The sequence below is a fragment of the Scyliorhinus canicula genome, chromosome 2 (genome assembly GCF_902713615.1).
Source record: "Scyliorhinus canicula chromosome 2, sScyCan1.1, whole genome shotgun sequence".
In the NCBI taxonomy this organism is placed as follows: domain Eukaryota; kingdom Metazoa; phylum Chordata; class Chondrichthyes; order Carcharhiniformes; family Scyliorhinidae; genus Scyliorhinus; species Scyliorhinus canicula.
This window is the reverse complement of record NC_052147.1, coordinates 238,063,179-238,088,205: the sequence shown is the minus strand read 5'-3', so window position 1 is coordinate 238,088,205 and position 25,027 is coordinate 238,063,179. Positions and strand designations below refer to the sequence as shown.

General features: G+C 44.2%; 1 protein-coding gene and 1 long non-coding RNA gene across 2 annotated transcripts in view; one reads left to right on the top strand and one right to left on the bottom strand.

The window, feature by feature from the left end:
- LOC119962052 overlaps positions 1 to 11,838 on the bottom strand; it is a 66,864-nt gene extending 55,026 nt beyond the window's left edge. Inside the window, exon 1 of the long non-coding RNA XR_005459791.1 lies at positions 11,576 to 11,838. This is a non-coding gene — a long non-coding RNA (uncharacterized LOC119962052). The remainder of the gene's footprint in view (positions 1 to 11,575) is intronic.
- Positions 11,839 to 12,006: 168 nt separating this feature from the next.
- LOC119962051 (inactive dipeptidyl peptidase 10-like) overlaps positions 12,007 to 25,027 on the top strand; it is a 1,164,028-nt gene continuing 1,151,007 nt past the window's right edge. The window contains 1 exon segment of the mRNA XM_038789842.1: positions 12,007 to 12,527. Within this exon segment, the coding sequence (XP_038645770.1) occupies positions 12,468 to 12,527 (60 nt within the window). The 5' untranslated portion in view covers positions 12,007 to 12,467.

The window sequence follows — 25,027 nt, the reverse complement described above, 5'->3', positions numbered from 1 at the left end:
TGCTGCATTCCCTTTCCTCTGGAGATTTATTCTGCACCCTCTTCATCCTGGCACAAGGGTAACAACATATAATCCAGGACTAATGAAAGAAGTTGCAGAAATGGCTGTTTGTTCCCTAACTACGGGATCCCCTGTAACAAATACATTCTATGTTCTGCTGTTTCCTTCTGTGCAGTCTACCAGCTCCACTGAGGCTATATTCTCAACTGCACACCTTCAAGGTGTTGTCACTCCCATCAGTCTCCAATGTTGAGCACCTGTTTAAGAGTGGCACAGACCCTGAAGACTCTTGCGTCTCCTGCTTCCTCTTCCTAAATCTCAAGGTGGCCATCCATTTACTATTGTCATGTGAGAGCACCTTTAAGAAATGGATGTTTAGGAAATGTACCTTTAAGAAATAGGTGTTTACTACTGCAGTGATATCAGAGAGTGGGTGGAGCTGGGCTGTCTGTCAGCTTTTTACTTTTGTTTTAGACTGTTTGATGCAGGGTGTGTTTTAGTTTTGTTTTCAGAGCTGGATAGCTGCAGTCACAGCCAGAAGGTGTTTAGAGTCTCTCTCTGGAATCTAAAGACTTTAAATCAATCCTGGTGATTTAAAACTATTAACAGTAGTGACTTTAACCTGATGTGCTTCTGGTAAAAGGTGTTTTAAGACTTATGGATGTAAAAAGCAAAACTTAAAGGATTAGTGTTGTATTCTTTGGGGTTGTATTTGAATTAATGATTGCTAAGATGTTCACTGTATGTTTTAAAAAGTTTAACCTTGAGTTCATAGAATAAACATTGTTTTGCTTTAAAAAATACTTTTCCATTTCTGCTGTACCACTCCTGTAGAGTGGGTCATGTGCTCCCCATACCACAATCTATTAAAAGTTGTGGGTCAGGTGAATTCCATGATATACTTTGGATTTCTCTAAACCCTGGCCCATAACACTCTCCTGAACCATTCACTGCCTGTGGCTGACCACCTCCTGAAATATACGACCCAGGAAACCCATCCTCACTGATGATCCACAGTGATTCCAGCTGCTTATCAAACTCAGAAGTCCTGAGCTCGAATTCAAGCCGCTGGATATAATTTCTGCAGACGTGATCCCTCAAGACCCATTTGCCCTGAAGTTCCAATGTGATGCAAGAACTGCAAGAAACAGATCTCAGCTGCCTATCCATGATCTAAGAAAAAAATCTCTATTCCCTCTGTTCTTAAAATCTAGTTACTATCTTGCATAAACTATTCATTTTAATTAATACCTGTAGACATGCTCTGTGCCAATACTCTTATTAATTCAATTACCGTTATACTTAATGAATTATGCTAAACTGTAAATTTAACACAGTTCTTTATAAATTCCTAGCTCCAGGTGAAACCACTGCCCCAACCTAGAGAGGAAAAACAAACCTTAAAACTTGCCAACTAATTACTTACTTGCTATCTAAGGACATCATTCATCAGCACAATTTAATGCTCACTGTCCCCTCCCACCAACCTTGTGAGATCGGTGGTGCGGGATGACATTTGATCGAGTGAAAGGGTGCGGGAATCCCAACAAATTATCAACTCCTTCCAATAAAGCACTGGTTAGGAAGGGTGGAGAGCGGCCTCCTTGCATAGAGACCTATTGAGCCCTGGAACAGCTGTTGCTATTCAGCCAGCAGCATGCAGGAGACGCGCCACCCAGGGAGGCCACCAATTAAATGCTGTCTGGTTTGCCTGTGGGTTACCAGGCCAAGGAGAGGTGTGGGCGGAGAAGGGAGGAAGCATGGGGAAGCCTCCACCTCCCCTTCCACGACCTTGTTATCAACGCACTGCTCCCGTGCTGGTGACTCTCTCCCACCCGCAACTGTCCTACCCACACTCACTACTGGCTGGAACTGCATTGCTGATCCTTCCTGCAGGTTTGAGTGTAATACCTGTCATGGCCACTGCTACCAGTGGCAGGGCCACAATTGCAGAGTTGCCTCCCATTGATTAGCCGGTAACTCTGGCAGGCATTGGTGTTTGGGGGCAGGGGAGGGCACGCCGCAGTTGCTGGCATTTAATTCCACCTTACTAAGTCCTGAATTGAATGGGAGTCCTAACATAGTCTATGTAAATGTTTGATTATGCGGTAATTGTATAGGGTCTCCTGGAAGGTAACCGCAAGGGGTTCCCACCAGTTCTCTGGCGGGCGAGACACCCATTGCGCTCATTAAAGTCCGCCCATTCCTTCTTTTGGAAAAAAACGAAGGCTGGTTTGCGTTCTTGCCCTGCTCCGCTTCACCCACCATTGCTGCTGCTGTGCCTCCTGTCAGCTCCCCCTGTCCCCTCTCCTGCCTCTTTTCTATCCATTTTTTATTGGCAAAATTCCCTTTGGTTTCAGTGGAATTTGCTTTTTTTTTACAAAAATTGTGTAAAACATTTTTACAATTTTTATTTTACAATTTTGCAGACCTTATTGTTATGGGCCAGGGTTTAGAGAACCCCAAAGTGTTTCATGGAGTTCACCTGACCCACAACTTTTCATAGATTGTGGTATGGGGAGCACAGGGCTCACTCTACAAGAGTGATACTTCAGAAATGGACAAGTATTTTTTAAAACAGCAAAACAATGTTTAGTCTATGAACTCAAGTTAACCTTTCCAAAACAAACAGTGAATATCTTAGCAACCAGTAAATCGAATACACCCCCCAAAGAATACAACAATAAATAATCTGTAAGCTGTCCTTTTAACACCCAGAAGACTTAACAAACCTTTAAACAGAAGCATATTCACTACTGAGAACATTTATAATTCTGAATTGACCAAATAATCCAGAGATAGTCTTTCATGGCAGAGAGCTCAACAGTACAGCTGCTTTGTCTGACTTCAGCTGCAACACACTGATAAACGAAACTAAAAAGACACAGACACACCCAAGCTTTTCTCAAAGTGAAACTACAAAGCAGAACCAACCCACTCACACTCTGACATCACTGCAGTATATGAGCAGCCAAACATTTCTTAAAGTGGCATTCTCATGACACTATGGTGCTGACTACAATTCCTGGCACTGCTGAGTCTGCAGCAGTTTTCAGACAATATGATTGGCTGGCAGCTCTTGATGGTAGGACCTCCTCCCACTGAAAAGTGGAAGGCTGACCCTCAGTCACATTAAGGCTGCCCGGAGTACATCCCGACCTTGTATAAAGTTGGTTTATTAGGCTCTTGGGTGCGGTGGAAGGGGCGTGTGGGAGCAAGTAGTAAATTCGTATCCCCACCCCAACTGCTGTAAAATTCAGCCCAATGTGTGCTCTACAGCTTTCCTGTGCTTACTTGTGTCATCTAAATTCATTTCATTTGAGACTCCGAACCTCAACATTGATTGAAAGTCTGGGAGGCAAAGCTAACTTTCCATTCTTTTCCATCCATCTACACTGATGTTGAGCCTAGTTTTCTGAAATGAAGGAACAATTCTGTTAGCATACTGTGCCACTACTGTTCTTAAATGGATTAAGCACAGACAAGGTTATATACTGAATGAGGGTCATATAGAGTTCGGCTACCTATGATGAAAATCTAACACGTACTGAATTATTTTATCACCATACTCTCTAATCTGTTTTCGAATGGATGAACATGACTAAAATAGTTTTCTTAGTTCAATGTATTACTATGGTTGACCCGTACCAGTGTTAAATTAAGTGCAGCTTTGAATCAAAGCTTTGAATGTAGTACAGCTGCTCAACACATGGTGGTCTCAGTAATATCATATTGCTTGAAATACACTGCAAGAAAAAATAACAATGATAATCCCAGTGGTTAAAAATGGCAATGTGAAAAGTTGGATTTCCAAACTACCCTTTTGCATCTGAGATCTTAGTTCAAATCCAGGCCGGACTGATGGAATAAAGTCTTTCCGCAATGCTGCCAGTAAGAGTCATATGTGGAGTTACAGAAATCTCATTCTTCTGGGCATAGGTCGGAGGAGCAAAACTGCTAATCAATCGGTGTTGAGTAGGTAATGTCACTCAGCACATAGAACGTCGGCAATATGGCTTTTTGACTGAGATCAAGCGTAGGATCAAACATTTAAAAAAAAAAATTTAGAGTACCCAATTCATTTTTTTTTTCAATTGAGGGGCAATTTAGCATGGCCAATTCACCTACTCTGCACATCTTTTGGGTTGTGGGGGCGAAACCCACGCAAACACGGGGAGAATGTGCAAACTCCACACAGACAGTGACCCAGAGCCGGGATCGAACCTGGGACCTCGGCGCCGTGAGGCAACAGTGCTAATCCACTGTGCCACCGTGCTGCCCTTCGTAGGATCAAACATGAGATCAGGTGCAATGTCTGTTCTTGTCAGCTTGGATCTTGTATGTCTCTCTTGTGGGGAACGCTAACACACTATCAGCCTTCTTCAGCGCTCTATCCACTCGAGTGGCAACCTTCAGAGATCTCTAGACATGAACCCCAAGATCTTTCTGTTCCTCCACATTCCTCAGAACCCTGACGTTGACGCTATAATCCGCATTCAATTTTTCTCTAACAAAATGAATCACCTCGCACTTATCAGTGTTAAACTCCATCTGCCATTTTTCAGTCCAGCTCTGCATCCTATCAATGTCTCTTTGCAGCCTACAACAGCCCTCCACCTCATCCACTACTCCACCAATCTTGATGTCATCAGCAAATTTACTGACCCACCCTTCAGCCACCTCCTCTAAGTCATTGATAAAAATCACAAATAGCAGAGGACCCAGCACTGATCCCTGTGGTACACCACTGGTGACTGGTCTCCAGTCTGAAAATTTTCCATCCACCACCACCCTCTGTCTTCTGTGTGATAGCCAGTTACTTATCCAATTGGCCAAATTTCCCTCTATCCCACACCTACTTACTTTCTTCATAAGCCGACCATGGGAAACCTTATCAAATGCCTTACTAAAATCCATATATACGACATCAACTGCTCTACCTTCATCTACACAATTAGTTACCTCCTCAAAGAATTAAATCAAATTTGTGAGGCAAGACTTACCCTTCACGAATCCGTGTTGACTATCCTGGATTAAGCTGCATCTTTCCAAATGGTCGTAAATCCTATCCTTCAGGACCTTTTACATTAACCTACCGACATAAAATTTAAAATACCCACACCGGTGTCGTAAAAAAAGTGATCTTTCTGGATCAGGGCAAAGAGACAAGGGGCAGGATTTCCATGGCCAGAATCAAGCCCAAACAGAAGCAGGTGGCTAAAGAAAGCATTGGTGACATTCTGTATCCTGAAATGTTTCTGAGGGCTAAGTTGGGGGAGAGGTGCAGTCCTGCAAAATCACTTGCACTCATGTGGAGGCCATTGAAGGTTGTTCAGGCATTGTTAAAAAGGCTGAATGCAAGCATGGACAAAGTCAGGGGCAAATCATGGAGGCCAGAAGTGTTTTAGAATGTAAGTGTAATGGCTGTTCATATGTGAAAGGGCTTTGTCTTAGAAGTAAAAGTTGCACGAGTCTACCACAGGCCATGGGAGGAGTCAACATGAAGTGCTTTGCTAATTCGGGGGACATCACCCTCATGGCAACATCAGAGTAGTGAGCAAAACTGTTTGGATCCTACCTGGGCATCAGGAAGTGTGCAGCTGGAAATGAGTGCTGCAGAAATTTACGCCAGTGAAGAAAGGGAGCAGCAACCTGCATAGGAACAGCCCAGCCCTGGGCATCAAGAGGCTTGAAGACAGGGGCGAGGGCATGAAGGGTAGGGGGCACTACTGTCTGCACAGGATCACAGGCAGAGCAAAGGTACCTTGTGATGACTGAAAACCAATGCCAAAGGGCAGCAGGGTAGCATGGTGGTTAGCATAAATGCTTCACAGCTCCAGGGTCCCAGGTTCGATTCCCGGCTGGGTCACTGTCTGTGTGGAGTCTGCACGTCCTCCCCCTGTGTGCGTGGGTTTCCTCCGGGTGCTCCGGTTTCCTCCCACAGTCCAAAGATGTGCGGGTTAGGTGGATTGGCCATGCTAAATTGCCCGTAGTGTCCTAATAAAAGTAAGGTTAAGGGGGGGGGTTGTTGGGTTACGGGTATAGGGTGGATACGGGGTTTGAGTAGGGTGATCATGGCTCGGCACAACATTGAGGGCCGAAGGGCCTGTTCTGTGCTGTACTGTTCTATGTTCTATGTTCTATGAGACTGCGACTCTCGAGGCAGGTGACACATAACTGGGCCCTCGTATATGTAAACATAACACTTCACACCACAAATGGCCACCCCATGCCAGTAGTAGTCGAGGCAACTGTGGCCTTGAATTTCTCCATCACTGGATCCTTTCAGGAGTCAGCTGCAGACCTCTGCTGCATTTCATAGAGGCCTACACAGTGGTGCATTATCCAGGTGGCCAATGCACTATTCACGAAGGCTGGGCAACACATCAGATTTAGAGCTGATAGGGCATTGCAGGTTCAGAGGGCACTATGTCCTGTACCAGACTAGGCAGATGGTGCCTGACAATAACCTCCTGCAGGGGTCTGTTGCACTCTCCATATCATAGCCCTGCAGAGAGGTGTGGATCTGGAGGACAGTGAGGTCCTGAAAAGGGACAACTTATTGGGGAAGGAACAGGAGGTAAGAGGGGTGAGGTAAAGGGAGATGATGCTGAATATAGAAATATCCTTGCTGCACTCTCCAGGAAGAGAACCTCCCCTCTCCTACTCTTTGGTGCCAGGTCTCCAGCTTGCCATTGACATCTTGCTTCCCTGTGGTGCAGTGGAGTGCTTTGGCCCAAACTGCAGATCTCTTCCTCAGTGATGGCTCCCATTGCTGTCTAGATGAGCCCCAGACGTCATTGTACCCATCCCTGACCTAAACTGGTTCTAATTGTACAGGAAACCCATCTCCATAGCCTGGAACTTCCAGTCTCCCATGTGCCACTTATCATCCTCCCCAACTTCCGCTCTACCCACCTTCCACCTTACCTACCTTTCACGCTATCCACCTGCAACCCTATCTGCCACCCTTTCCATCTGCCAACTCACCCACCAACTACTTAATAATAATAATCGCTTATTGTCAGAAATAGGCTTCAATGAAGTTACTGTGAAAAGCCCCTAGTCGGCACATTCCGCCGCCTGTTCAGGGAGACCGGTACAGGAATTGAACCCCCGCTGCTGGCATTGCTCTACATTACAAGCCAACTATTTAGCCCACTGTGCTAAACCAGCTTCACCTACATACTCACTTACTTTACCCTACTATCAAATCTATCACTTGATCTATTCGTCCACTCAACCATTCAATAACATAGGAATGTAGGACTTAGGAGCCTGCTCCACCATTCAATAGGATAATAGCTGATCTGGCTGTTGTCTTCACTTCATTTTCGGGCCTTCCCCCCTTTAGCCTTCGACACTGTCTATCAAAAATCTATCTAACTCAACCTTGAATAAATTTGATTACTCTGCCTCCACTGCTTTCTGGGAATGAGAATTCTACAGATTAACCGCCTTCTCAGAAAAAATTATCCTCATTTCCGTCTTAAAAGGGTGATCACATTGTTAAACTATGTCCCCTAGTTCTATTCCCTCTCATGAGGGGAAACTGTCTCAGCATCCATCTTGTCCAGTCCCCTCAGGATCTTACATATTTCATTGAGGTCGCCTTCCATTTTTCTAAACTCCAATGGGTATAGGCCCAGCCTGTTCAAGCTTTCTTCATATGATAAGCTCTTTATCCGGGAATGAGTTGGTGACCCTTCTTTGAACTGTTTCGAATGTAGTTATATCCTTTCTCAAATTAGGAGATCAAAACTGCACAAAGTACTCCAGATTTAGTCTCACCAAGGCCCCATCGAACTGCAGTAAAACTTCCTTATGTTTTCCCTTTGCCATAAGCTTCAACATTCCATCCATTTGTCTTCCTAATCACTTACTCTACCTGCATGCTAAAGTTTGAGATTCATGGAGCAGACATCTAGATCCCTTGGGTACCAGAAGGTTCTGCAATCTTTTTCCATTTCCTATTCTTCCTACCAAAGTGCATAACTTCACATTTTTTTACATTACACTCCATCTGCCAGTGATTTTCCCACTCACTTAAACAATCTATGTACCTTCCCAACTTACTTTCCTATCTTGATGTCATCATCAAACTTAGCTTGCATACATTCTGTCCCTTCTTCCAAGTCATTGATGTAGATTGTAAATAGCTGATCCCTGTGGCACTCTAGTAGGTACAGTTTGCCAACCTGGGAAAAAAAACCTTTTTATTCCTACTCTTATGCTTCCTGTTAGATAACCAATCCTTTATCCATGCTAATATGTTACCCCCATACCATGTGCTTTATGTTGCATAGTGATCTTTAGTGTTGCACCTAGAACTCCAAGTACACAACATCTCCTGGTTCCCCTTAATCCGCCATGTTTTTTACTTCCACAATGAACTCTAATAAATTAGTTAAACACGGGCCTGGGTTTTTTGCCCTGATGAAGGCAGAAGTGGCAGATGAGCTTGGAAATCCAAGTTTCGGCCCCAAACACGACACCTCACATTTTTGCAGGGGCAGAATTGAATCAGGTTTGGATTCACGTATGTGTCGTTGAATCATCTGCTGCCTTCAGCGAAGTGGAATTTTAGTCAGCCAATCGTGAAACCTGACCAGCAAATTTGACCAGGCAAGAGCTGGTCTGAAATTGGGAGATTAGTTAGGATCGTTAGGGTACCCCTGTGAAGAGGTAAGAAACCCCTGTGGATATTTTTATAGTAAAATGAAACTTAGGTTGATGAAGGACAGCTTGGAGTAGCAGTAATCCAATATATAGATCTCGAGCAGGACTTTCTGGCCGTTGACGCTGGCTGGATCTCATGGTCCCGCCAACGGCACACCTGCGGGAACAAGCTTGATCAACTGGAAATCCCATTGACATCCTGATCCCATCGTTGATCACTGTGAGCCGCACTCTGCCCCTGCACAACATGTCACGGAGGGGGACAGAAATCCTGCCCAAATGTGTGTTAATGCGAGAAAATAGAATAGAGGGGCATGAGGTGGCATAGCTTTGCATGGATGGGACTTGGGACATGTGTAGGGTGGATGCAATGAAGAGTGAGGGCTGGAGGATTTTTTTTTTTTGTTTTAATCCTTTTTGTTATTAGATTCAACAAAATCTTGGAGCACCGATTCAGACGTACTTCTGCCCAGCCCACCTTTGCACCCAACAGCCTCAGCAGTCATTCTGGGGGTGGTAGGCCCAACCTCTAACCCAGCCCACGTCCCTGGAATGAAATTCAGAACTGCCATCAGTCATTTGTAAAGGTCAGGTTCACAGTGCCAGGAATTCCACCGTCTCTGTGCACCCAACCTGGGATCAAATGTCTTGACAACAATTTCCCTTTTACAAAACTACGTTGTCTCTGCCTGATCGCATTACAATTGTCCACGTGCCCTGCTAGAATTTCCTTAAGAATCGATTCTAGAAATTTCCCTATGACATATGTTAAAATTACTGGACTATAGTTTCCTGCTTTCTGCCTCCCTCCTTTCGTGAATAAAGATGTTACATTGGTTATTTTTCAATTCCCTGGGACCATTCCAGAATCAAAGGAATTTTGAAAGGCTATAACCAATGTCTCTACTATCACTGCAGCCACTTCTTTTAAGACTCTTGAATGGAGGAATGCAGGCCTAAAGTCCCTGGGAACTTGTCAGCCTTTAAGTCGAATAGCTTCCCAGCAAGGTTTAACCCATGATAGTGTTTGTTTAACATTTCTCCCTTCTTCTCACCTCTTGACACTCAAATATCTTTGGGAAGTTTTCGAAATCTTCTGCAGAAACAAATGGCGGGATTCTCTCAGCTCGGGGCCGCTCTGGAGAATCCCCGCAACAGGCGCGAATCGCGCCACACCGCCCCGACGCCGGCACGCGATTCTCCGCAGAGAATTGGCGCCGGCGTGGTTGATGCGGCGCCAGTCAGGGGCCGCTCTACCCGGGATGGGCCAAGCGGCCGGCGTAAAAAAGCCAAGTGCCTCCGACGCCGTCCACACCTGTTCTCAGCCGGCGGAAACTCTACGTGGAAGGGTCGGGGGGCGGCCTGTGGGGTGGAGAGGGGGTCCGACCCCGGGGGGGGGGGGGGGGGGCTACTTTCTTCCTCGCCGGCCTCTGTAATCCTGCGCCATGTTGCATCGGGGCCAGCACGTTGAAGGAAGCCATTGCGCATGCGCGCATTAGCGCCGGTCCCCGGCGCATGCGCGGACCCCACGGCGCCCAGTTGACACCGGGATCTGCAACTGGAGCATCGTGAACCGCTCCAGTGCCGTGCTGGCCCCCTGTAGAGGCCAGAATTGCTGATCCTGAGGCCATGTTGACGCCGTCGAGAAACGCAACGGCGTTTCCGACGGCCTCAGGATCACAGAATCTGGCCCAAAATACCTGCTCAACGCCTCCGCCATTTCCTTGTTCTCTAATATAAACTCCCCAAACTCACTCTCTTGAGGACCACCAATAACTCATACTGAATCTTTAAACTTGCCATGTGACTGTTAGTGTGGTAAAAAGGGGGTGTCCACTCACCCCCCCCCCCCCCCCCCCCCCCACATTCCCCGGTGCTACAGTGGTGCGAGGAATGCTCTGCTCTGCATATTTGGAGAAATCAGTGTCGGAAAACCCAGCAAGAAATGAGGAACAGCATGGAAGTGTTGAAAAGTTTGAGCAGAGCGAGAATCCGACACTGATAGCTATTCCATGGAAGATTCAGGTCATTGTCAATGAAGGTCTCACGCCCGAAAAAATCTGAGCTTCAGTCAGTTTCCCACTGGGAGGTGGGTTCTGACACAGAAACAATAAATACTCCTGTTTTCCACTCCCATGATGAAAATCCAGCTCAAAAGAAAGAAAGCTTGTCTCAGGATTAGTTTGCATTGTACATTACTTGTGATTGTTTGAAATGGAGGACAAAGCCAGCCAAACTGTTGTCCCATCCCAAAAGCTTGCATGATTATCCACTATAAATTTACCTCCTTACAACCTGTCAAGAGAATCACTGGAATTGTTCACAATCAAATAATGAATTGTACAGCACAACTGGAAAAGTTGTATTTTTGTGGGGGTGACGACCCTAAGGCCCAATATTTTAAATATATGAAGAATTAATTTTAAATGATTAGATAATATTACAGCACTGAAGAAAATAACATCCCTTCCACCTTATCAATTATTTATAAATGAGAAACTGGCACTGCAGAAATAAACTGATTCCATTAAACTAATTTGAATTAATTACTTCACAAAAATATGAATGTAATGTTCTGTGAACTTTATTTGCATTTTGTACAGCTGATTTTATAAACTGGTTTTGAAAATGATTAGTATTTGTGCAGACAAGAACATCGCATTTACATCAGATTTAATATCACATTAATATTACATTTACATCAGTTGAAACCTACACATTCTCACAGTCCTCAATACAGTAAATTTCGAAGATATGTGGTTATCAGTTATGATTCAATATAAGCAAACATTTCGAAAGTATTGCCTTACCAAACATTGCAAAGATATCGACACACACAATTAATTATTATAAAGTCATCCATTTATATCACAGATTTTTTAAAAATACAACAGACCTGGTTTGATTTGCCTTTAGTCACAGCATATTGACTGCCCTCCAAGGCTGCACTAACAACTCTCATGTATTTCCATGGAGATGAGTTAATTGATATTTTAATGCAGCGAGCTATCTCTATCCACTCACTACTTTAAGGTTTCATTATTTCTCACAAGCAGGCATAATTAAAGAATACACATTGCAGCATGGTGGGTCACTGTATTTATTAACGCTGCTAATTTGCATGAAGCAGCACTTGCATCCTTACTAACAGACGAGGTTGCTCGGAAGGACCTGACTAATCACTAAGTGGCCTGCTTATTGCTGCTGTTTGATCATCGCCGTTCACAGGATAATTCCCTCCCTCCTTTTTTCATTTGAAATGGTTTCTTCCAGCTGAGGGAGGGAAACTGAATTTGACATTTGATTTTCCTCCAGATGTGCTAATCAGTGGCAGCGAACACTGCAGAAGAGGAGAGCAGAGAGCAGCGAGAGCTTACCTGTCAGACTCTGTCATTTACTGACATGACAGTAAGGTTTTAAATGCTTGCAGTTGAGCTTTGAGGTTTGCCCTTGGCCTTGTCTTTTTGTTCCCAAGTTCCTTGAGAATGTGAATTACAGCACACAGGTGTGTTGGCACCTTGTCACTCGGACTGCCTAGCGCCTGGTGTTTTGACAGTTTAATTTTTATCCGCCTCTTCACATTTGCTGCTTCATTTTAGCACTGGCCCTGATTAAGGGCACTTGCAGCAGGTTGGCAGGCCAGGCAGTGGGAACTTCAGGGCTGCTGCTTTGCTGTTATCTTCAGCTGCAGTTTCCAGGCTTTCAAGAAAGAGACCTGTCATGCATCAGCTGCCAAGTTAGGAGCCTAATACTGAACTGCGAGTGAGTAAGTGTGCCAAAAATCTACAATGACAGCCATGAAGGAGCAGCCTAACATGGGGAGGGGAAGCCAACAGCAACAAGACCAGGTATTGGTCTCTTAAGATATGTTTTCTTTTTATATTTCCACATTCAGTTGCAGCAGAATAATTTTATATGTGATGGTCCATATAAGCTGATATTTTAAATGAGTTTTTTAAATATATATATGTCACAGCAGAATTCCTGTCATCTTTTCTTGAATCATAGAAATGTGAACTCATCTTTCTTGAAAATGTGAGAAACTAAAAGCTGATTTATTAACATATTACTGGTTCCATGCTATATTTTTATTTGGAGCTCAGAATAAACAGGTTTAACCGTTGAAGTTTCCTGACATTTTATTCAAAGCAGAACGTACTTGCTTAACTCTAAGCTTCAGCGTTGTCTTCTTCCGTACCTTTTTTGAAATGCTGTGTGAGATGAAACTGGTTATTTACAATCCTGAGACTGTGCTTTCAGCAACTGTCAGCTGAGGCATAAACTGCAGTAGACAGAGCCACAGTATAAGAACCTTCCTTTATTTGCTTGCTTGTCAAGGTTACATTGGAGTATGCCACACATTTGAAAAAGCTGCTTGGATGAATAGGATGGAGTGATTTCCTGAATTAGAATCTGGTAATGTTATAACAATTAGTGACAGTAAATATACACTGTCAACTCTGTGGTCGTTGTGTAACTAGTGAAACCGGAAGGAGGACAGAGTCTCACTGCTGTAGAAATGCTCTGTATTCAGTGTATGTTATGCTGTAATTCATCTCTTGTCATTCAGTTTATCATGGGATTTACCACAATCTGGAAGTGGATTGGTTGAGATTACTGAATGCTTCACCAGAGCTATATGATTTCTAATGGCTGAGGATGGGGAAACTAACTTCTTCCATACAAATCTTTCTGATGTCAACATTGTCTTCCTGTGGACTGAATTGCAATAAGATTGACATTTCACAGTAATTTGATGTTAACAAATACATAGCAATCGATTGAGGTGGCTATCTTTAGAGAATTATTCTAGATCATAACTACATTCAGAACACTGTATTCAGCATAAATCTGAATTGAGTTATTATGTGGACATATGAGGCACCCTAAAGTGAGAATAAATATGTGGAGATAAGCAAGAATCTTTCACCTCCAATTCAAAGTCACCGGAACAACATGAAGTTCTAGTTTTCATGAGGTCAGCTCAAAAAATTACTTCTGTCTGTTAAACACAGCAACATTATTATTTGTTGAATACTTCATTTAATTGCATCCAATCTATTCATAGGACATTCTATGTTTGTAACATATTGTTCAAACAAAAAGTTAATGTAGCAGTGCTGGAATAAATGTAAGTTAATGCTCTACGGAGTGCATTTTGTTGCAACCTAAACGCAGACTTAGGCTGAAAGAAGGGTTAATACTTTCAAAGCGCATTCTGTTTCCAAGACTACTGAAATAGAAGCCATAGAATACACAATTTCCAGCATGCCCATTATGTTAACTGGATGTTAAGATAAAATCCAACATGTAGATCATGGAGAATAATAAGTAGATTTTCATTGTGTTTGTTTTAATAACTTGCACTTTGCTGGGAATGACAAAACTCAACAAACATTTCACTTTTGCTGCCTATTTTCAAATGGACTCATGATTTTATTCAACATTATTTAACATACATACATGAGCACAGCATAACATTATTTTAACATAAATTGAATATTGGCAGGCTTTATCGAAATGAAGAATAACAAATTATTCAAAGTGTTACTTCATATCTTAATATCCAGTTCACACAATGAGAAGTATTATCTGATTGTTGTGTATTCTGTACAGTGTTTTATTTAAAAGCCGAACACGTTACAGTTTTCGAGATTATGTCAACCAACATTAATTTATTTTACGTTTTTGTCCATTTCAGTATTCAGTACCATATCATCTGATAGAATTTGCATTCTTTGGATAGTAAATAGTGCCAAAATGAAATAATGTTCGAGAGATGCCGATTATCTTTCACAGTAAAACTAAATCGCCAATGAGAAATTGAAAACTTTATTACATGATCTTTGCAATGTTAATAAAAGATTAGAAGTGCAGGTTTCTACAAATTTATTATTTACAAGTCCACACAGGTGCGCCAAGTATCTGTGCTCTACCGATGAACTCTCGCCACTGTATAGGACTTGTATTTTGGGAGTAGGTCGAATCCATCATAACATCAAGAAATCTGTTATTTAGTTTCTTACCATTCTTATTTTAAAAAGTCCACTGTTCACACTAAATTAGTTCATATTCTTCCAGAATTTCATGGTGATTCAATGTTGACTTGTTAAGTTAATATTTCAATAATTAAGCTCAGTTTTTTTTATCTGATAATGTTTCTTGTTGCTTTCACTTCACAACAGTGGCCATTAACTCAGGTTTAGCTAGGTGGTGTTCTTCACTTGAGGTAGATCTGGTGAATGAAACAAATGCTGACAATAACACAATTTTTGCAATCTGTTCGATACACTAGAAGCTTAAATAATACTTATTCATGTCCCTAGTCTTAAAACACGTGCTACCTCTTTTCTGGGATTTTTATTTTATTTTATCTCCAGAATTGATGGCACATTAATTAATAAATGAATGAATTATTAATTAAATGTTTATACATATGCATTTCAAAAATGAGGGAAGATCTGTTCTTCCCTCTCACTCCATTTTGTAATAACCACAGTATTGATTCATGAAATGATCTTATTGATATCTGAAGAAATACAGTATTGCACAGAATAATATTCAGTGCTGTATGAGTTAAAATAATCCAATTATTTTACAATTCTGTGTTACTTACAATGTTTGATTCACTGACTCTCTGGTAGTACACAGAGCTGCATTAATATTATTGCATTAAGAATTTGAAGTGATTCCTTTAATACCTAAAGAGCAGCTTAGTATTCTCAGTTATTTCCCACTATGTCTCCAGCACCACTCTTCAGCATTTCTGCACAAGTTCTGTAAGATGCCTGCACTGCAGTGCTGGCTATAAACTAGCAGAGGGTTGTACAGTATTGCACAGAGAGCATAGGGAACTGAACTAGGCATTGTATCGATGATACTGGTAGAAAGCCATGGTATTGCAATGGTAAAATGATACACTACATCTGGGGATTTTAGAGAATAAAGGATTAGATGGTACAATCTCTGCACAATAATTAAATAGGTAATATGACATGATATTCAGTTATTTGGGGGAATAGAGGATTAGATGGTGCAATCTCTGAACGGTAATTAAATGGGTTATGTGACATGATATTCAGTTATTAAAACAAGCTCTGATGGAAAGAATGTTAAAATATTAATATCTGCAGCTCATGTTCTTTGAGGCCAAAACCTGCAAAATGATTTATTTTGGAGATGTTTAAAGCTACTCTGCCCCACAGTGGTCATTTTTTAATAATAGATTACACCAATACTTGTCCATTAGTGTTTATGTGACAAGCAATTCTAGAAAAATCATTACCATTTCAATGATCGTTCTTTTGAAATGTTAGTGTCCAGCAGCTTTTGATTCAAACCATTTACTTTGTTTGGTTTGCCCATTCTGCCAGATGTAAAGGAACACATTACAATATTAGGTACGAACAACCTCCATCTCATGAATGCTGGCCATCCTATACAAATGATCAAAGCTGGCAAATCCTGCTTTGCTTTAAATGATTTCTTCAGAAGCCAGATTGCTGAAGATAAAAAGTTATATTTGTTCAGTCTTTGGACTGAGGCAAGTCTGGTGTTAACAATGAGCACAATAACATCTTTTCATACAAGAGTACAAAACAACGCATATTGTAGGATTATGTTATTTTGCATACAGAGTAAAATAGGCTGAGCTTTTGTCTGAAATGTGAATGTATGAACAATTATGGTGTGTCCTGCATAAAAGAAATGGCAGCAGAGAGCTCCAGTCTTTCCTTTCTTTTGCCACAAACACCAATATGCACATAAGCATGGATGTGAAGTTCATCCTGCCAAAGGCTGGACATATTTTTATTAACTTCTTGTGCCCCTGTTGTTTAGGCCAATTAGAATTCAGACAAGAATGTAAGTGAGTCATTTTTTAATATAAAAAAAACATTGTTAACGATGAAAATGGGGCACGGTAGCTTGTATGCAATAGCACATTCTACTGTGCAAAGTTCACCATTGGAATAATTCACCTCTGACGTATCATTAGTCATTCGTTGATAGCTAAATCAAATGCCATTATTTTAGATGGCAGAGAATAAAGTTTTCCAGTTCACTCAGATCTCATCACTGGGATGTTAATCGGCATATGATTTATACGAACAGTAAAGGCTGCATAGCTTGATGCTGTTTTATTGTTCTTGTCATGTTGCTTACTGGAGCAATTCATTTTTAATCTTAAAACCCTCACTCCTGGAGAAATAGGAAAGAGATTGCCAGAGGTATGACTGTGCTGAGCATTTGTATTTCTAATGTACTATCACATGTCATGAGATTACTGAAACAGTAGGGATTTAAAACAGATTTCATTGGATTTTGTCAAGGTTAAGATGCAAAGATGTCTTGGTACTTTCTCTAGTTCTGCCTTATTGTAATTAGTGTAATAAAGTCGTGACCTAATCAAGTAGCACTTTTTAATCTCCCATCTTGTTATTACTTTCAGCCCATTGTGTTTTCTATTTATATAATCTTCCAAGATCCAGCTAATTTACTGTACTATGATGACCAAGCAATGCGTTGCCCCATTTATTTGACTATCCAAGCAGGTTGAAGTATAAACATCCAGTTATTTATAGATTAAGATATTGTTCAATTACTTTCTACAGTCCTTTTGTTATTACATCTAATCTGTCACCTCAAATTGATTGAGTTAGCAAAGCTGTACTTTTTTAATGCATATTCAAAATTATGTAGGAGAAATGGGACTAAAATGAAATAATAAGGAAATTAAAGAATCTAGAAGAAACCTGTTTTGTAAGAAGGTAAGTTAAATAAGTGAGAAATATAGTTGGGCAGAACTAATTTATCTACATGATCTGATTGAGAGAGCATTTTCTTTGTGATCCTGCATGACCATTTGGGACCCACAAATATCTTGCAAATCAGCGATGCTACATATTTTCACCTGAGGCCTAGGTTTGTGCAGTGGCTGCAAGATCATCAGGGATTTGTGGCACTCCTGCATTAAAGCAGAGATGCACCAAATTCCATTATCCTTGAACCCCCCCTCGAGATTCTCTTGTGTCTTAATTTGGAGATAATCCATTACAACTGTTTCAGTCTGTCGTAAGGCATTGTCACATGTGAATACGATTGCATATTAATGAATGCCTACTCAAGCCACCTTAACTATTATTCAATGGGAATCCCTTGTGATCTCAGTGACTTTTCTTGGGGACATGACTCTGTCAAATTTGATCTTGCACAGATAGTAATTGCAACTTCGGAATTTCAGAGCCATGCTGCGTGCTCTTGCATCATTTTCTAATGAAGAGAATACCTTGCTTTACAGCTGCCTCATTTTGTACACATTATGCAAGATGACAATTTACAGAAATACAATTCATGGAAAGACTTTGGCCGGGATTCTCCGCACCTCGGCGCCGAAATTGCGCTCGGCATGGGGGTGGAGAATGGGGTCTCAGACCTGCGATCGGCTCCGAGGCTGGGACGGGATTCTTCGGTGATTGGAGAATCGGCGCCAGTCGCGTGCGCGGTCGATGCAGCGGCGGTTGGGGCCGTTGAAAGAGGCCCCCACGACGATTACCACAGTCGACCGGCCGAGTTCCCGTCAAGTTCCGCCGCCGTAGTTCCCGTATGGTTCCACCCAGCGTGAGGTTGGACTCGCCGCTGTGGTGGCCATCCTGGTGAGGGGGGGGGGGGGAGGGATCAGACTCCATCCGGGGCCTCCACAATGACCAAGCCCGTGATTGGGGGCTACCGATCGGCGGACGCATGCAATCGGGGGAGGGGGGGGAGGGGGGGCCCTGGGGGGGGCGGCCCTAACCTTCTTCCACGTTGGCCAGCTGTGTGGCTCCGCCCTGTTGTGCGGGGACCGCCATGAAAACGGCAGCCGTGCGCATGCGCGACCCGCGGCCGGAAGTGCAGGGTCCCGTATTGGCAGCAGGAACTGTGCGGCGCATGCCGGGGCCCTGCTATCCCTCTTGAAGTCGGAGAATCACTCTGGAGTGATTCGTGCCCTTTTTCCATCAGGCATGGGGACATTGCCCCATTTTCGGAAGAATCCCAGCCTTTATATTTTTTTATTTTGCCAATGCAACAAATTTTGAACAGACTGGGCCCAACCTGGTTCAAGACACAGTCTCATCTAAATTGTATTCCATACGAAGAACATTATAACATGATAACTTCAACCTGATCTGAAATTGGGTTTACCATTGGATTTTCAGGCAACAATACACTGTTACCATTGGGAGGGAGACAGGCGCTTATTTTGTCCTCAACAACAAAAACAGAAAATACCAGACAATCTCAGCAGATCTGACACCATCCATGCAAAGAGAGGGAGCTAATATTTCGAGTCTGGATGACGCTTTGTCAAAGCTCATTGGTGAGGCTGGTGAATCCTGGGCCCCGGGTGAATTGGGTGAGCACATATTTAAATGAGCCGAATGATCATTTAAATATGCATGCCTGGATCCTGCCCAGCAAGCGCGAGATCCAGATTGCAACATGCCACGAGATTCCATTGAATCTCATGAGTCGTTTAGAGCATCGCGAATTCTGATCCAGACCTCACAAATTCAACCCTGACACAAAGGGGCAGCACGGTTAGCATTACTGCCTCACAGCGCTTGGGATCAGGGTTCAATTAGGCCTTCGGGTCACTCTCTGTGTGAAGTTTGCACATTCTCCCTGTATATGCGTGGGTTTCCTCCGGTTTCCTCCCACAGTCCAAAAATGTGCAGGTTAGGTGGATTTACCGTGCTAAATTGCTCCTCAGTGTCCAGAAAAATTAGTAATTCGATTAACGGGTTAATGGGATAGAATGGGGGAGTGAGCTTGGGTGAAGTACTCCTTCAGAGGGCCGTTGCAGACTCGGTAGGCTGAACAGCCTCCTTCTGCACTGTGGGGATTCTATGGGCGCGATTCTCCGCAAATGCGGAGAGTCGTAAAGGCTGCCGTGAAACCGGCCGTGTTTGACGGCAGCCTCCGCATCTCCGCGCCCCTCCCGGGACCCGATTCACCCCCCCAGTCGGGGCTAGCATCGCGGCCCCGGGAAGAACGGCAGCGTGGGCTTAGCGAACGTTCGCTAAGCCCGGCCGCCAAGACTCACGACGGCTGACGCGCACGATGACGTCAGCCGCGCATGCGCAGGTTGGACGGCTCCAACCCGCGCATGCGCGGATGACGTCATCGCACATATGCGTCAACCCGCGCATGCGTGGTCCGTCATGCCCCTCAGCCGCCCCGCGGACTTATCCTGCGGGGCGGCGGAGGGACAAAGAGTGCGCGGGAATCGGACCCCCTGCCCACGATCGGTGGGCACCGATCGCGGGCCCATGCCACCCTAGGCAAGGCCGTGGTGCGGCCGTGCCAATCAGTGGCATGGTTGGGCAGAACGGCACTTTGCGGCCGTTTCCACATATGGTGAGAGCAGGTGTGTTGAAATTTGTGGAAACGGCCGTAAAGGCCTGGGAATTCGGCCCATCGGCCAGGGAAGAATCGCTGCTCGCCGTAAAAAACGGAGGGCAGCGATTCGTGTCGTGGGGCGGCCGTGGGGGGGAGGGGGGGGAATAGCGGGAGGTCGGGAAAAATGTCAGGAAAGCCCTCACGCTATTCTCCCACCCGGCGTGGGGGACGGAGAATCGCGCCCTATGATTCTAAATTGGGTGCAATGAGGCCATTGAATCACCCCAATATAAGTTAATCAAAACTTACAACATGAACAACTAATAAACACAACTGTCAATAAGTTAGATGTTTCGGAGGATGTTGATTTCAGTGTGGTTGACGAACCTCAGGCGTCTGCTTTTTCATGTTGACTGCAACCTCTGGTGTTCCTGGTTTATTTGGAATGCCATTCATAGTTGTGTCAACTGGAGTCAACATCATGTTTGTAGGTTGACTTAATGTTGAAGTGTCCTCCGTTGTCTCCCACTGTTGTTTCTGGTATTGTCAGGTTCTCAGGAATATATAGGTCTTCATTTGGCGCAGTTTGTTGCAAACTCTTGGTAGATTCTGTCTTTGACAAACTATGATGTGGAGATGAAAGAGAAAATGCTGGAAAATCTCAGCAAGTGTGGCAGCATCTGTAGGGAGAGAAAAGAGCTAATGTTTCGAGTCCGATGACTCCTAGTCAAAGCGTCAAAGCTCAGCAGTTCGCTTTACCGCAAGCCCACGGATAACCTCATGATGCTCCACTTGTCCAGCCTCCACCCTAAACACATTAAAGAAGCCACCCCTATGGACAAGCCCTCCATATGCTCAGACTAGGAAGAGCATAACAGACATCGATAGACGCTGAAAATGCCCGTGTACGAACCGGGCATGGCGCTCGACTCATCGATCGACAGTTCCAACGCGCCACACCAGAAAACCACACCGACCTCCTCAGAAGACAAACACGGGACACAACCGACAGAGTACCCTTCACCATCCAGTACTTCCCCGGAGCGAAGAAACTACAACATCTTCTTCGCAGCCTTCAACACGTCATCAATGAAGACGAATATCTTGCCAAGGTCATTCCCACACCCCCACTACTTGCCTTCAAACAACTGCACAGACTCAAACACACCATTGTTTGCAACAAACTACCCAGCTTTCAGAACAGCGACCACGACACCACACAATTCTGCCATGGCAATCTCTGCAAGACATGCCAGATCATCGACATGGGTACCATTATATGTGAGAACACCACCCACCAGGTACTCGTGCGACTTGGCCAACATTGTCTACCTCATACGCTGCAGGAAAGGATGTCCCGAAGTGTGGTACATTAGCAAGACCATGCAGACGCTGTGACAACGGATGAACAGACATTGTGCGACAATCGACAGGCAGGAACGTTCCCTTCCAGTCGGGGAACACTTCAGTAGTCAAGGGCATTCAGCCTCCGATCTCCAGCTAACTGTTCTCCGAGGCGGCCTTCAGGACGCACGACAACGCAGAATCACCGAGCAGAAACCTATAGCCAAGTTCCGCACACGAGTACGGCCTCAACCGGGACTTTGGATTCATGTCGCATTACATTCATCCCCCACCATCTGGCCTGGGCTTACGAAATCCTACCAACTGTCCTGGCTTGAGACAATTCACACCTTTTAACCTGTGATTATCCCTATCTCCAGTTGCTCCATCTGGACCTGTAAAGACTTAATTAGCTGCAAAGACTCGCATTCAAAGTTTCGTCTTGCATGACTGATTCTGTCTATATATATGTATCTGCAACCCACCTCTTCATTCACCTGAGGAAGCAGCTGTGCTCCGAAAGCTAGTGATTCGAATAAAACCTGTTGGACTTTAACTTGGTCTGGCAAACTAGTTCTAGTTGCTAAAAGTTGATCAGTGTGTCTTCTCTACGCTGCATCCGATTGGGTAGTGGATCGGTCCAGTCTATGCTACGGTGATGGCAGGCACGTACTTCTCACTGCTTGTATAGTTCCTTGCTAATACGTTCTGACCCTTCGGAAAAATATGGGGCCAGATTCTGCATTAGCCGACGCCAAAATCGGGGAAGGCAATTGTGCGGAGAATCGGTTCTGACACTGAAATCGCGGCAGGTGACGATTTGACGGAAATCACAATGTTCCAGCACCTTGACAGCGGCGTTGGATTCCAGAACATACATACAGTAGACACTGTTTGCATAAAATTAGTGAGCCCGACCCGGAATCTTCCAGGCCTCTACAATTGATGGGGGAGTTACTGACGCCTTCAAAAGTCACTTGTGCCTTCAAAAATTGAGAAACTGGCGTGGCGGCTGCTGAGGGAGCAAGAGGGGGTACAACACAGTCATAGTTTGCTGACAGTTATGCCGCTGGCCGGGGTAGCTTCTGACAGTATGAAGGAAGTAGTAAGGGGTGGCCAGGAGGTGGGCTGTGGGGTCGGGGTGGGCAGACATGGAACATCATTGCCGTAGCCGGCATGGCAGCCATGCATCTGCGCACATCGCTAACAGCCCACTTTGAACCTAGTGCCATGGGTCATATAGGTGTCCCACCAGGACACCCCCTGGGTACCCTCTGGCCCCAGCCATCAGCTTATGGGCTTGCTCCAGCACAACCAGTGCCATCGTTTTGGCTGGGATAAATGTGTGTGAGGAGTGTAATGTGTATGTGCGGCTACAGCTTGTCAGCCTCCCGAGTGTTAATCACGGACCGGGCGAATCCCGCACTGTTTTTCATTGGGCTCGATTGTGTTCCGCACGGTACCAGTGCTAGCCCCTCAGCGGTAGCGGAATTGGTCCAGGCGCTGCACGGTCTTTCTGTTGTAAAAGCCCACGGATTCTGTGTTGGCATCAACACGTAGTCTCAGAAACGGAGAATCCCGCCCATGGTGTTTAACACTGTTGTCACATTGCGAAACCTGACTTTGCCCATTCCTGTTCACAATTTCTCTTCTCTTCAGCAAATCAAATGCTGTGTGTAACATATGTTTTACCATGAGTAATGCTGGTGAACTTTGGGTTGTCGAATGTGTTGTATTCCTGTATGTCATCAGAAATTGGCTGAATCATTTGACAATTATCCTGGTTCAAGAGTAACCTTCAATGAATGCTTCATTGGAGATTTGAAACTAATATGGCAGAGGGATGGAAACCGAATGAGGAAGTCAGGAGGGAAGTAAGCTAGGGACAGAAACAAAAGGCAGTAAAGGGAAAAATGGAAGCCATGATGTGGAGATGCTGGCGTTGGACTGGGGTAAGCACAGTAAGAAGTCGTAACACTTTGTTGCGAGTTCCTTTTACTTGACTTTTCTGTGGCCCTGTTCCAATTATGGCAATCAGTGAATTTACCTTTCTTTCTGTGTTACCTGTGTCCTAAAGCTTAGAGTCGCCAGGTATCAAATGATACCACCACAAGTTTCAACCGGCTATCAATCAAAGAGCCAGATGCCAGTTAGGTAGTTCAAGGGTACTTTATTTACACACAATTAGTCATGCAACATAAACACTACTAGTTAACTACACCTATAGACAAAGACAACCTGTACTTAACTTCGGGCACCCGGCTTCGGTCAGAAAACAGTGGCCACTGTTCGATTCTGGATCTATTGGGTTCGAAGGAGTAACTGCTGCTCAGCTGGGCTCGTCTATCTGGTAGCGGGCATTAATCTTGTACTTGCTTCTGGTGTTGCTACACTTGGCGATGGCCGTGAACGGTGTACCAGGACCAAGAGAGAGTGAACATATGGCGAACTCTTCTTCTTATACTCGGGGGGGGGGGGGGGGGGGGGGTGTTGCGCTCTTTTGGGCGATCCTTCAATTTGGGCCTTACTAATTGGGTGATCCCTAATCACTCCGTTCGATTCCTTAGCCAATAAGTGAGCACGATTTGGATACTGGGCGTATCCAAAGCGGTCACTGACCCCGTTGTTTGCGTTTCCCTTGAACAGGGAGTGGTGTCTGGGAAATGTCTGGGACTGTACCGGTTGCTCGAGTACCAGTCCTTTGTTTTGGTGGAGATGGGCCATCAAATGCTAATCGGCCCCATTAAAATGCTAATTGGACGGAGTTTCGATGCCGCCTGGACTTCTTGCTGACAAATATGCATTTCAGGTTCTGAGCTTGCCTGAGTCTTGGCTTGTCCATTTTACCTGCTAGGCTTTGCGAGTTTCTCTGTACCTAGTTGGAAGTGGCCATCGCGGATGGCTACAACTTCTTACGGAAAAATGGAAGGCAGAGAAACCTTTTAATTCTAGGAGGGCAATAAATGTCAAAAAAGCAAGCCTGAACGCTCTGTGTCTTAATGCGAGGAGCATTTGTCATAAGGTTGATGAATTAACTGTGCTGACAATCATTAACAAATATGATGTAATTGGGATCACAGAACGTGGCTCCAGGGTGACCAAGGATGGGAACTCAACATCCAGGGGTATTCAATATTCAGGAAAGGGAAGGGAGGTGGGGTAACTTTGTAAGTTAAAGAGGAGATTAACACAATAGTAAGGAAGGACATTAGCCTGGATAATGTGGAATTTATATGGGTGGAGCTGTGGAACAGCAAAGGGCAAAAAATGTGAATGGGAGTTATGTACAGACAACCAAACAGTAGTTGTGGGGTTGGGGATGGCATTAAACAAGAAATTAGAGATGCAGTAAGGGTACAGCAGTTATTATGCGTGACTTCAACCTGTATATTGATTGGGCTAATCAAAGTGGTGCTGGGACTTCCTGGAATGCAAAAGGGATGGTTTTCTCGACCAATATTTTTCTTTTCTTTTTTTAAATTTAGAGTGCCAAATTCTTTTTTTCAAATTAAGGGGCAATTTAGCATGGCCAATCCACCTATCTTGCACATCTTTGGGTTGTGTGGGTGAGACCCACACAGGCATGGGGAGAATGTGCAAACTCCACAAGGACAGTGACCCGGGG